Source organism: Solanum tuberosum, unplaced genomic scaffold (genome assembly GCF_000226075.1).
Source record: "Solanum tuberosum cultivar DM 1-3 516 R44 unplaced genomic scaffold, SolTub_3.0 scf00631, whole genome shotgun sequence".
In the NCBI taxonomy this organism is placed as follows: Eukaryota; Viridiplantae; Streptophyta; class Magnoliopsida; order Solanales; family Solanaceae; genus Solanum; species Solanum tuberosum.
The window spans coordinates 144,505-156,893 of NW_006239541.1; the positions used below are offsets into that span (position 1 = coordinate 144,505).

Genomic DNA, 12,389 nt, shown 5'->3' on the forward strand with positions numbered 1-12,389 from the left:
CATCTAAGAAAGAGACCAAGCTTTTTTTTTTTTGATATGGTAAATTTGTATTCACACCAAAAAATTCATCAGGTAAAACTGATGAGGTGGGATTTACAACCCCCATCATTATAACCAAAAACCCCATAAAAAGAATCTTTACAATTGTCCTATGAAGTCCACTAGACTTACTACCTCCCCCACAAACTCACCCCACCATATCCTGTTTACACCAAAAATACAACAAACTCAGACTCTTCATCTTGATCTTTTGAATGTTGCTAGCTTGCCCATCATGGGATCTTTCATTCCTTTCCTTCCAAAGCGTCCACCAGATGCAAGCTAGAATATATTTCCACCCGTCCTCTTTTGATCTTCTTCTTCTGCTCATTCCTTCCCATTCCTTCCCAGTGTTTCAACATGTCTAAAGAAGTTTTTGACATTACCCAACTAACTCCAAGTATACATAAGAACATGTGCAACAGATTTACAGTTGTTTTGCAGTGTAGGAATAAGTGGTCGTTAATCTCTGCCTCTTTATCACACATATAGCACCTTGAGCAAATCTGTATACCTCTTCTCTGTAACATTTCGTGAGTTAAACATGCTTTTCTGATCACCAACCATGAGAAACATGACACCTTTTGTGGGATTTTGATCTTCCAAATTAGCTTCCATGGCCACTCCATTCTCATTCTTCGGTTATGGTTCATATTCCAGTAACAAGATTTCACAGTGAAACTCCCTTTGTTGTGCAACTTCCATATTGGTTTGGCAGGTCCTTCTGTGACACCTGGGAATGGATTCAGCACCTGCAACAGTCCAGCTACTCTACTATTCTCCCAGTCATTTAGAGCCCTTCTGAAAATCAGGTCCCACATTTGAGGGCTCCATACTTGTGCCACTGTGGCCATCTGTTGTAGACTCAAAATAAATAAATCTGGGAATAAGGTTTTCAAGTCCCTATCCCCTATCCATTCTTCATTCCAAAAATCAGTTTTAACCCCATCTCCAATTTTGAATGATAGTAGTTGGGGGGGGGGGGGGGGGAAGGATGCCATAGTCTTCTAATAGTTTTCCAAACAGAGCACCCAAAAGGACCTGTTTTTTTTTTTGAAACTAGTAATGTTGTATTCCTCAGCATTAAGGTATGCTGGAGACCTCGAAAAAGGTAGTAACAAGCTAGAACAAGAGACTAATTACAGTAATCCTAAAAGATCTACTAATTGTTCAGCATTTTCTATACAATGTTCTTTACACCAAAAGTAGAAAGTTAATATGCAGCTCTCTTTGATTTTCTGAATGTTGTTGAATCTATCTTCAAAGTTTCTTCCATTCCTCTCCCTCCAGATAGTCCACCAGATACAGTGTGGGATTATTCTCCACCACTTCTTCTGTGTCTTCCTTCCCCCTTTCCTAATCCAGCAACTTAACAAGTCTGCTGCTCTGGCATTGACCATTTTGTCTCTGTTAAACTGAGGAACATAGTCCAAAGCTGAGATGTGACTTTACAATGGAGGAACAGATGATTATTTGTCTCTCTAGCATCACTACATACCATGCATCTGGAACAATTGGCAATCCCTTTTTCTGCAGGATCTCATGAGTGAGGCAAGCTTTCCTGATTACTAACCAAGCAAAGTACTTGACCTTAGTAGGAGCCATACTTTTCCATACATGCTTCCAAGGGCCTATTTTGTTCTCAGGCATCCAGGATACCTCTTTCCTATAAATTCTAGGCATCCAGTATACCTCTTTCCTATAAATTCTACCTACAGAGAACTTGCCATCCTTATTATTTTGAAGACCATATTTATGTGATATGAATCCTCTCCATAATGTCAAATCTTCAATACATAACCTCCAAAGCCACCTCTTCAACAACCTGACATTCTGTACTTTCAACTTTTTTATCCCCATACCCCCTTTTATTTTGTTGATGGCCACCTAATCCCATATGACTAGGTTGTACCCAAGCTTCTCTTTGTTCCCTTGCCATAAGAAGACTCTCCTTAGTTTGTTGATTTTCTTCTCTATGCTTCCTGGGATTGGGAATAGGCTTATCATGTAAGTTGGGAGGGCATCCATTTTTGACTTTATGAGAGTTAATCTGCCTCCCATAGATAGGTATTGGCTCTTCCATCTTGTCAACTTTCTCTCATTTCTTTCCAACACTTCACTCCATACTTCCACCTCTTTATTTTTTGCAACAAGAGGCATTCCAAGATATTTAGTTGGTAAGGAATCCATTTGGCATCCTACGTTCACAGCAAGTATCTGCATATTGGTAACTTGGTTAATAGGGTACAAGCAACTCTTATGCCAGTTAACATGTAAACCTGAGATGCCCTCAAAAATGGTTAGAATGGCCCTCAAGTGTCTCATTTGCATTACTTCAGCTTCACAGAATACCAAGGAGTCATCTACATATAACAGATGTGTGATTTCCATAGTATTTCCCCTATTAGCATTTGCAGGGAAGCCCCTTTATCCACCCTTTCTCACTTGCTCTTTTGATCATAGAACTGAAGCCTTTCATTGCTAAGATAAATTGGAAAGGTGACATTGGATCACCTTGCCTTAAACCTCTTTGTGATTGAAAGAAACCATCTAGACTACCGTTGATGATAAGAGAGAATTTCACAGTAGATATACATGTTTTGATCCAATTTATCCATTTGTTCGCAAAGCCCATGTCTCTCAGAATTTTTAGAAGGAATGACCAATTGACATGATCATAGGCCTTTTCAATATCAAGTTTACATAGGACTCCAGTTAGATTCTATTTCACCCTATTGTCCACCAATTCATTGGCCAACAATGTTGCATCCATGATCCGTCTTCCTTTCAAGAATATTTGGTGTTCATCTACCAATTCTCCCATGACAGTCTTCATTCTTTCTATAAGGAGTTTGGCTATGATTTTGTATACTCCGCCAATCAGCCTTATTGGTCTAAAGTCCTTCCGTTCTTCTGCTCCATATTTCTTGGGGATTAGTGCTATAAAGGTGGCATTGAAAGATTTCTCAAACATTTCATTCTGATGGAAATTTTGAATTGGTTGCATCAGATTCTCTTTCAAGGTTGCCCAACGGACCTTGAAGAAGCTCATGGTGTAGCCATCAGGCCCAGGGGCCTTATCCCCATCTCATTGCTTGATAATCTTAGCACTCTTCAATGAAAGGCCTTTGCGGCCAATCTTGTTCCTCCTCAGAGATTCTTGGACGATTAACATACTCAAAAGAGAGCCTCCACATCTCAGATTCAGTATAGCATTTCCTGTAGAACTCAATCATATTAACCTTCCCATTGATTATCAATCTATCAATGTTATTGTATCTCTTGTGGGTTGTTGCCATTCTCTAAAAAAAACCTAGTGTTATTTTCCCCTTGTTTTAGCGAGAGAACTCGGGACTTTTGCCTCCATCTAGATTCCTCATTTTTTGCCAAATCCTCCAACTCCACCAGAACTGTTGCCCTCACCAGTAGTTCATCCGCATATAAAGTTCTAGTGTTTTGTGCTAGATCAATATCAGCTAATTCATTGAGAAGACTGTCTTTCCAGTTGCATAACTCCCCAACACTGATTTGCTCCAATCTTTGAGTTTTTGTTCAACATTTTTAGCTTAACACTGAGCTTGTAGTCAGGGCAGCCCTCCACTTCAAATTCGTTCCACCAACTATGGACAAGCCCCTCAAAACCATCAACATTGAGCCACCAATTCTCAAACTTAAAGTATGACTTCCTCTGGTCCCAGTCTCCACATTGCAACATGATAGGGCAGTGGTCAGAAGTCACTCTGGGCATGATCAATTGTTTGATATTCCTAAAGGTTTCCTCCCATTCCATTAAGTACATGAATCTGTCTAGTTTGGAAGCACTATGGTGATTAGCACCCCTGAACCATGTGAAAATCCCTCCATTTAGGTGAGGGTCGTGTAGTTACATCTCTTCAATCTAGTTGGAAAAGTCAGTCATCACATTTGTGATCCGATTGCATCCTCTCCTTCCTGCCATAACTCTAAATGTGTTGAAGTCTCCACAAGTTACCCATGGTCCTTCGCGAAATTCTTTGACTGCTGCCACCTCTTCCCAACAGTCTAGTTTCTCAATCCTGATGTACGGAGCATACACACCAGTGAGAAACCAAGTAAACGCACTTTGTACTGCATCAAATCTGTAAGTACTAGAGTATTGGCCAATTTCTACCGTACTCCATGTCCAGATTCTACATTCCCACATGATTAGGATTCCACCCCTACTCCCATCTGCTTCTATATATCCACACCTCATCCATCTACTAGGCCACAACTTTCACCCCCTTCCCCTTACTCAACTTTGTTTCTTGGAAACAGTAGATATCTGCCTTCCATTTCAGCAAAGCACTTTTAACAATATTCCTAGTGGACATCTTGTTAATCCCCCTTACATTCCATGATAGTAGCTTTATCCTCGTTTAAAAGCAAGTTAAGAACTCTCCCCTTTGTTCTGGATCCCTCCACATCCTGATTTAGACTGGATTGTAGATTTTTTAGTTCATTTTTCCCAATCCCCCGATGTCTAGGTGTTGTACTTGTACCTTCTATTATCTTGTTCTCCAAAGCAGACTTTCTTTCGTCCAATCTCATCAATAGGGCAAGAGTCTCTTCCCTGAAACCTTCAAAAGCAATTCCATAGGTGGAGCTTAATTCCAAAATGTGGGAATTAATCAAGTTGGATGCTTCAATCTCCTATCCATTAGTTTTTCTAGGGATGTTCAAAGCTACTGGTTCAACATCATGCATTTGCTGGATTTGCATGTTTTGTTTGTCACAACCAACGTCTGCCTCCATCAAACAATCACCTTTCTCCTGCAATTCCATACCCCTGCTTTCGTCGATCATATTCTGCGAAGCCGTATCTTGGTGAATATCTGATTTTTCTCTTGTGTCTACTTTGGAGTGGGTCCTTTCTCCATAGAATTTTCGCCTTGTGGAAGCTTAATGAAGAAAATGAATCAATTGGCACAGTGTAAAGGAAGGACCTCTCCCGTGTTGAAAATATACTATAAAAACTATATTGCATTAAGAAGATTCCTCATGCCAAATAGATATATGCCAATTTAACTTAATAATCTTATAAGATTTACAAAAGGTATGTTTCATTTTACACAGAAATACAGGATTAGTCGCTTAAGTTGTTTGCTATTTTGTAACCTTGACATGACTATTTTCCATTTCACTACCCTTGACATGGAGGAACTATACACAGAAAGGTTCTATTTTATACCTACAGCAGCATAGCAATTAACCTCTAACTTACCATTTCCTTGTCTAAGTGACCAAAAAATTCATTACCAAAACAACCATTTACCAATTTCTAGTATCATATCAATTAAACACTCGAATAAGCACCAGTTGAAGGACATGAGAAAGATCCTAACAAAAATATTATCATAGTTGAAATTACACTATAAAGTGACACCAAAGGCAAACCAAAGGTCAAGGCATCCTTTCGGCAGGAAATGGGTGAACTGGATATTCTTCAGCAGAGTCATATATTCAGTTCTCGTCAACTGAACACCTGTGGTTTCTTTGCAGCTAAAAGGGGTTTTAAACAGGGGATCCAATCTCTATAAAAAAAAATTCATTCTAGTGATGCAGAGCTTTAGCAAAATGTTATCTGTGGCATACAAGAATGGTTGGAATAGAGGATTTAGAGTCCAGAACAACAGTTATGACACATTGGTGATGTGTGATGCTGAGGTGGTAGAGCTACAACATCTAAGTTTGATTTTGGTGATCTTTCAAGCTATATCTGGACTCTGTATTAATTGGAATAGAAGTCATGTATATCCCATTAATGGGGTTGCAAACTGTTGCAGTTTTTTTTGAGAATTTGCAAACTGTAGAAAGGTTGGTTGCTTCACATGGATAGTGAGTAAGAAGCTCATTCACACATGAGAATCTGCAAAAGAGGGGCGCTGTCCTAAGTAGCAAATGTTTTCTCTGTGAAAGTCAAACAGAGAGTATATGTCATTTGTTTTTGCATTGTCATGTTACTGCACAATTGTGGCATTTCTTTATGAATATGAAATGCAAAACAGATGACCTTTTGAGAGGTTGGTACAGAAAGGGAGATAGGAAGAGGAAATTTTCTTTGGTTGAAAATACTATACCTGCTTACATATGGCATTATGGAGGATTATATGGAATGAGAGAAATAGAAAATGCTTTGAAGATAGTGTCAACTCCATTCACAAGATAAGTCTAAATTGTATATTTGTGTTTGGATTTTGGTGTGGACTAGAATATGTAAATGAGGGTGAAAAGTGCTACAGGTTTTAGAATCACTAAAGGGATAGCTGAGGCTGAATTATTTTTTTTTGGTGTTGCCCTGCTGATATATAGAACAGATAAAACAGCAGTCTCTGTGCTGAAATCATTTATAAAATTTACCTTACCTTTTCATAAAATCAAAGATCAAGGCATCATCACAAAAATAAGTCAAGAAAACTAGTCTAATAGTACCTGAAGGTGAAACAAATTTTCTGTCGGCAGTTTATCATCAAAACCCTGAAAAAGCATCCAAAAAAGAAAGAAATAAGAAAATAAGGGAGAAAGACGGTGAGGTAAAACAAAATATACATAAATCAAGCAAAAACGAATAAGCACACATACTAAACCATCCATGTCTATTACATCCTCCTTCAACACACCCATCATGATACTGAGTAAATCACCACCATTTGGTGGTCCTGATTCACTTTCCATTTGTTTCTTAGCAATTGTGGCTCTCAACTTTGTTGCCAAATCGTTCTTTCCAGTTTCGGCAATTGCATTGTTTTGAGCAATTTGTGAAGATGATGCAGAGAGAGACACTTCAGCAGCGCGATTCTCCAGGTTCTTCTCCAATGGATGAAACAGGTCATCCAAGGAAGCATCACCAGGGGGGTCACTGAATCTGCTCAGTTCATTTCCTTGCGGTACAACTGATGTCTTCACAGCCTTCACAGTCCCGTACGCAGAATTTTCAGTAAGCGGGGTCAATAATTATAGAAGAAAGGCTAAAAATTTAATTATCACATTTTATAAGTAAGAGATATCCATGACCCACTGGTTTAGTTTTAAGCTAGAAGGTCAATCTAAGACAAGGGAGTTAACAAAAATCTAACAAATGATCAGCGCTAATTAGGGTAGTCATATTAGTCTAGCAAAAAGGATAAGAGTAAGCACTTTGTTTTGAGGGAGTGATTTGGAGTTGAGATTCCATCAGAACACCTCCTATTTCTCTGATTCTATATTGAACCTCAACTCTAATTATGTTTCTTTTTTACATCTTTTCGACTGCATTAAACGTTACTCAATGTTCTTATGTAATCTATATAACTTGTTGTTATCTCATATTGTATCATTTTCTAACTATTTCTTGCTTGGAATTTTGTGAAAGATATATATATATATATATAATAAGCATAAAGTGATATCTTGATGAAAGGACACTACTTGACAATAGATGTCTCTTGGCGCGTTGGTTCAAAACTTAATTTTGTTCTTTTGAGGTTGGAGGTTTGAACCTCAACCCAAGCATATTTTTGCAAAATATAACATATAGCTTAAAACTGGTTAACCAATGTTAAGCTATATGTTATATTTTGCAAAAAATATGTTTAAGTTGAGGTTCAAACCTCCAACCTCAAAGAACAAAACTAACCTTTGAACAAACGCGCCATGAGGAATCTCTTATCAAGTAGTGTCATTTAGTTCAATATATCACTTAATGCTTACTATAAATATATATTTAGTAAAATTTTCCGACGAAGTAGTGTCACCTGACACTCCTTAGCTCAACGTGGGTCTGCCTCTAAACTTCCACAAAATTCCAGGCAAGAAATAGTTAGAAAATGATACAACATGAGATAGCAACAAGTTATAGAGATGACATAAGAACATTAAGTAACGTTTGATGCAGTCGAAAAGAGGTACAAGAGAGGAAAAAAAACATAATCAGAGTTGAGGTTCAAATTAGTCAATATGGAATGAGAGGAATAAGAGGTGTTTTGAAGGAATCTCAAGTCCAAATCACTCCCGCTAAACAAAGTGCTTACTCCATCTTTTTGCCGGAGTAATATGACTATTGTAATTAGCACCGATCAGTTGTTGGATTTTAATAGCTCCCTTGTCTTAGATTGACACAGAAAAGGGATTCATTAGTTCTTTTATTAATGCTGTTTCCTTTCTTGTAACTATGCATCTACTTGATGCTCCTTTCTGAATGAAACATCTAAATTCATCAGCAAAAAAAGGTCCAAAATAGTTCAGAGATGATCTCAGGATGAAAAACAATCTACTAAGAGTAACAAGCGTGAGGTGACCGTGCATAATATAGATGAATTATAGAAACAAAAATAAGTGAATACCGCGAAATCAGAGGAAAAATGTCCTTTTTCTGAATAAGAGTTTGTTTGGATTGGCTTAGCTTGGGTGTTTTTAAGCCAAAATAGTTGTTTTAGCAGTTTTGTAGTGTTTGGGTAAAATTTTAAAAAATGCTTACAAGTTCTTGATTTTAAGCCAAATTAACAAAAACAACCCAAAAGAGTCATAAGTTAGAATTTCTAACTTATGGCTTTGGGCCTATAAGTCATATGCCAAAAGTCAATCCAATCAGGCTCTAATAAAGAGCCTGTTTGAATTGGCTTTTGTTTTATGACTTATAAACCAAAACCACAAGTTAGAAATTCTAACTTATGGTTATGGCTTATTTTTATCATTTTAGCATAAAATCAAGTGCTTGTAAGCTTTTTTAAAATTTACTCAAACACTCCCAAGTGCTTAAAAGTTATTTTAGCTTAAAAGCACTTTAAAATAAGTCGATCCAAACAAGCTCTAAGAATCATGAACACAGGCAGGATAGGGACTGAGATATCTCCTTGTATAAACTACTTTTCTTTACACAGGAACTTGGATTAATGATCAAATTAGCCACACCACATTGGTTCCACCAATTAGACTTATAACTGACACATTATAATCATCCCATATGTATAGATCAAACAGAAAACAAAAAAGGAGGTCATAATTGGATTAAACATATAACACAAGAGGTGTAAAAGTTATTACATCCAGCTTATGACAGCTAAATATTAAAGAGTTGTTTACTAGTTATTGGATTATGAAAAAGAAGGATTTTGTTCAGTAAGCAGCACAAAGAAAGTAGGAATTATAAGCATATGTTTTACCCCAAAGGAAAGGCCATTATTATCTTATTTACTTTTACCTGGATCGATCAGAAGTTCAATTCTATGATTCTATCCAAACTACTCATTTTCATGCCTTTTTCTCAAAGTATGGAATTTATTTATATGCAAAGCAATACATCTCATAAAGAGTATATTTCAAGTAAAAAACATTAGGGCTCCTAGAGATGTTTCTTGGAAATCCTAACAACACACAATCCTACAAAATCAAAAATAGAAATTATAAACATACACTTTACCTTTCTAGGACTATAATCTGTGTTCTTTTGTCCAGAACTGGATGATGCAGAATATACATTGACGCCATGTCCTTTTTCTTCAACCTTCCTACCTACAGTGTTTCCACCCCTGGATTCACTAAATTCAAGCTCACCATTTGCAAAAACTTTATCAGGCTCACCCAAGTCTGTTGAACTTTGAAGTGCTGATTCCTTATTCACAGCTAATCCATCAGCATTGTTTTGAATAGGAGACTTCTCATGAATTGCTAAAGTTGGAACTGGATCTGACGTAAATTGATCTTCAATCTTATCAGTTCTTTCTTCTATACGAATACTACTTGAACGATCAACCTCTTCTGACTTGCTAGTCTCCAGGACTTCAGGTGATGCCAATGTTGTGCTAGATTCCTGAATTCAGAGACTATCACTATGTTGCTTAATTGAAATTTTCATCATTTTAAAGAAACGCCAAAGAAAAATACTTTTGCTTTGTCAGAAGAAGAGCTTCCAGCAGCACCCTTGTCATCTTCATTTGATGCCTCTCTGACAGCCGATCCATCTTCTTCTATATTTCTAGAAGATAACAAATGCAAGAAAATATAGCGGACATCAAAAAGTATACCGTCATTACAGACTTTTAAAGGGATCCTAGAGAAAAAGTACTTGACAAATGAAGACTAGGAGAGTATTACAACCCCCCTTGGCTTTGGTCTATAGACACAGCCTGTAATATGTGGATTGATTGAACATCGTGGGTTCAAACCCTGTCGCAGACAAAGAACTGCTATTTAAGTGGAGAAGGGTGGAGGGGTGGCCCATTATCCACTGAGTTACGAACTGTCCATCCTGGCCCTCGTTATTTCTTGGTAAACAAAAATAACTAGGAGTATATTACAAAATCTACCTTATTGTCCCACTATGACGGAGTGAGGACTGCAAAGCACGCCTTGAATTTTGTATCCAAGGATGTGAAAGTAGTGTCTTAGCATCAGGCCTTTGTCTAGCATCCTGAAACATGCTAATCCAAAGTCATCAAAAACTATTGGAGTAGTCAAGAGATAGACTCGCGAAAAGACAAAATCATAAAACCAGGCAAATGGAACAGTTATGATCTCTTTGATGCCATAGATTAAGCGGTGATAAAGGACATAAACACAGTTTAATTCTCGTTCTGCACCATTGTTCACAGAGCTATCACCGGACATCCAGATTCAAATAACCCAATTAAAGATGCATAGAGCATCAAGATCAAGCATCATTTTACGACAATACCAAACTTCAAGGAATAATATACTCTTTACCTTCTTAAAACACTGGCGCAGAAAATCAGTGATAGCAGGAGAAAGGCTATCTGGAATTGGGGGATGATCATCCTGGAACAGACAAGGATTCATTAAATTGTTGAAGATCATCAAATAGCCACTTAACCACTAAATTAGCATTTGATTCAAGCAAGAGGGAAAAAAATATCACCACTACCTAAATCCAAAATATTATCCCCATCTATCTCATACATAAAGACAAAAAGACATAGCATAACTAAAACTCACCTGCACAATCCGAAAGAGAGCAGGCATGGGCTGAAGATCATAGTACGGAGGTAAACAAGTAAGCAGTTCTATAACTGTACAGCCAACACTCCAGATGTCAGATGCAGCACATACTCCTGACATTTCAATCACCTGAAACACTAGATAGCATTAAAGATAGATCTTCCAGGTGCAAGTTTCTGCTACCAATATTATAACTCGCAGAATATTTCACCAAGTCCCATTTCTTCCCTTCTCTTACAAGTGAACTGTCCATTCAAACTCTTTGCTCTTTGGATGGTTTGGTGTTCTTTTCTAGAGGAAGAAAGTTTATTTTCAACAAATCCCAAAATTTTATTTGATTTGACATTTTTGGAAGGTGGCTTCATACATAGGTAAAAAAAATTAAGCTAATGATAAAGTATCTGATGTACGAACTCCTGTTCATTTGGGCTCCAATTTCAGATGGAAGATAATATCTCTACTTAATATATGATTTTCCTCACCTTAGCTGATTTTGCTTTTTAAGTAGTTGCAACTTATTACTGCTAAGTTGGGGATTAGAGGAGCTTGGGAAATGCTTAAGCTTAAATTATGCTCATTGCATTTTCGTTGATCTTCAATCTTATTGGAGACTAGATAAAAATGATGAGATAACTCCAACAAATTCTTTGTTTTTAACGCCGAGGAATTAGTCACTTCAATAGCCTTCTTTTAGTCTCAAGCCCGCTGAGGTGAGGGCCGACTTAGAACAGAGGACAAATGAGATGAACGTTTGTTGTCCCAACCATTCTTTTAGACCCAAGCCCACCAAGGAAAGGGCTGACTTGGAACAAAGTTTTTGTATTGCTAATTCCAAGGTCTAGTGCTTATTCCTGCTAAATTATGTAGTTAGGGTATTTATTGTTGATGATAATAGTGAAATCATGTTAGACAGATGCTCATTAATACTTATGGAACCTGATTGTGTTTGATGATCACACTTGGAAGTTGGATACTCTCAGGTGATCCATTTGCTCTGTAGCCGAGCAAAGAATTAGTATGAATTTGTTTTTCCTTCTCAAAAAAAATATCATGCTACTTCTCCACAGGCAGCTGGATGGATGTTTGCTTTATCTACATATTTATAATTAAAGAGCTTTGAGAAGCATAAGAAGTCAGGTGCATTCCTATTGGGTACAGTTCTAGTTAGCGTATTACTGTGGATTTGCACGGACATAATTGATGATGTTTTGTTGCCTGCAATGACAGATTTTGATAATCTAAAACCAACTGTTTTGCCATGTTCTCCTCCGTAGTAAGGGACTATCTAAAAGGTAATGCAAAGAATTTTCCATATTGTTCCTTGCTAAGAAAAGGTTTGTGTAATACTTCAAAGGCTGTGATATTGGGGGGGGGGGGGGGGAATTTTTAGCTTTTTTAAG

At 37.4% G+C, this 12,389-nt stretch overlaps 1 protein-coding gene and 1 long non-coding RNA gene across 4 annotated transcripts in view; both read right to left on the reverse strand.

Moving 5' to 3' along the window:
• LOC102580060 (MAP3K epsilon protein kinase 1) overlaps nt 1-12,389 on the reverse strand; it is a 33,740-nt gene that overhangs the window by 11,970 nt on the left and 9,381 nt on the right. For 2 of the 3 annotated variants that reach the window (XM_015304835.1, XM_006366274.2), the window contains 7 exons: nt 10,987-11,118; nt 10,738-10,809; nt 10,341-10,444; nt 9,919-10,009; nt 9,455-9,844; nt 6,640-6,966; nt 6,490-6,534 (listed from right to left, as the gene is read on the reverse strand). In XM_015304835.1, coding sequence (XP_015160321.1) covers nt 6,490-6,534; nt 6,640-6,966; nt 9,455-9,844; nt 9,919-10,009; nt 10,341-10,444; nt 10,738-10,809; nt 10,987-11,118 — 1,161 coding nt within the window. The remainder of the gene's footprint in view (nt 1-6,489; nt 6,535-6,639; nt 6,967-9,454; nt 9,845-9,918; nt 10,010-10,340; nt 10,445-10,737; nt 10,810-10,986; nt 11,119-12,389) is intronic. The other variant, XM_015304836.1, reaches the window with a different exon arrangement.
• LOC107058747 (uncharacterized) lies at nt 1,279-2,727 on the reverse strand. Its single transcript, XR_001472299.1, has 2 exons — nt 1,732-2,727; nt 1,279-1,698 (listed from the first exon to the last, which is right to left on the reverse strand). It is a non-coding gene; the product is annotated as an uncharacterized lncRNA (long non-coding RNA).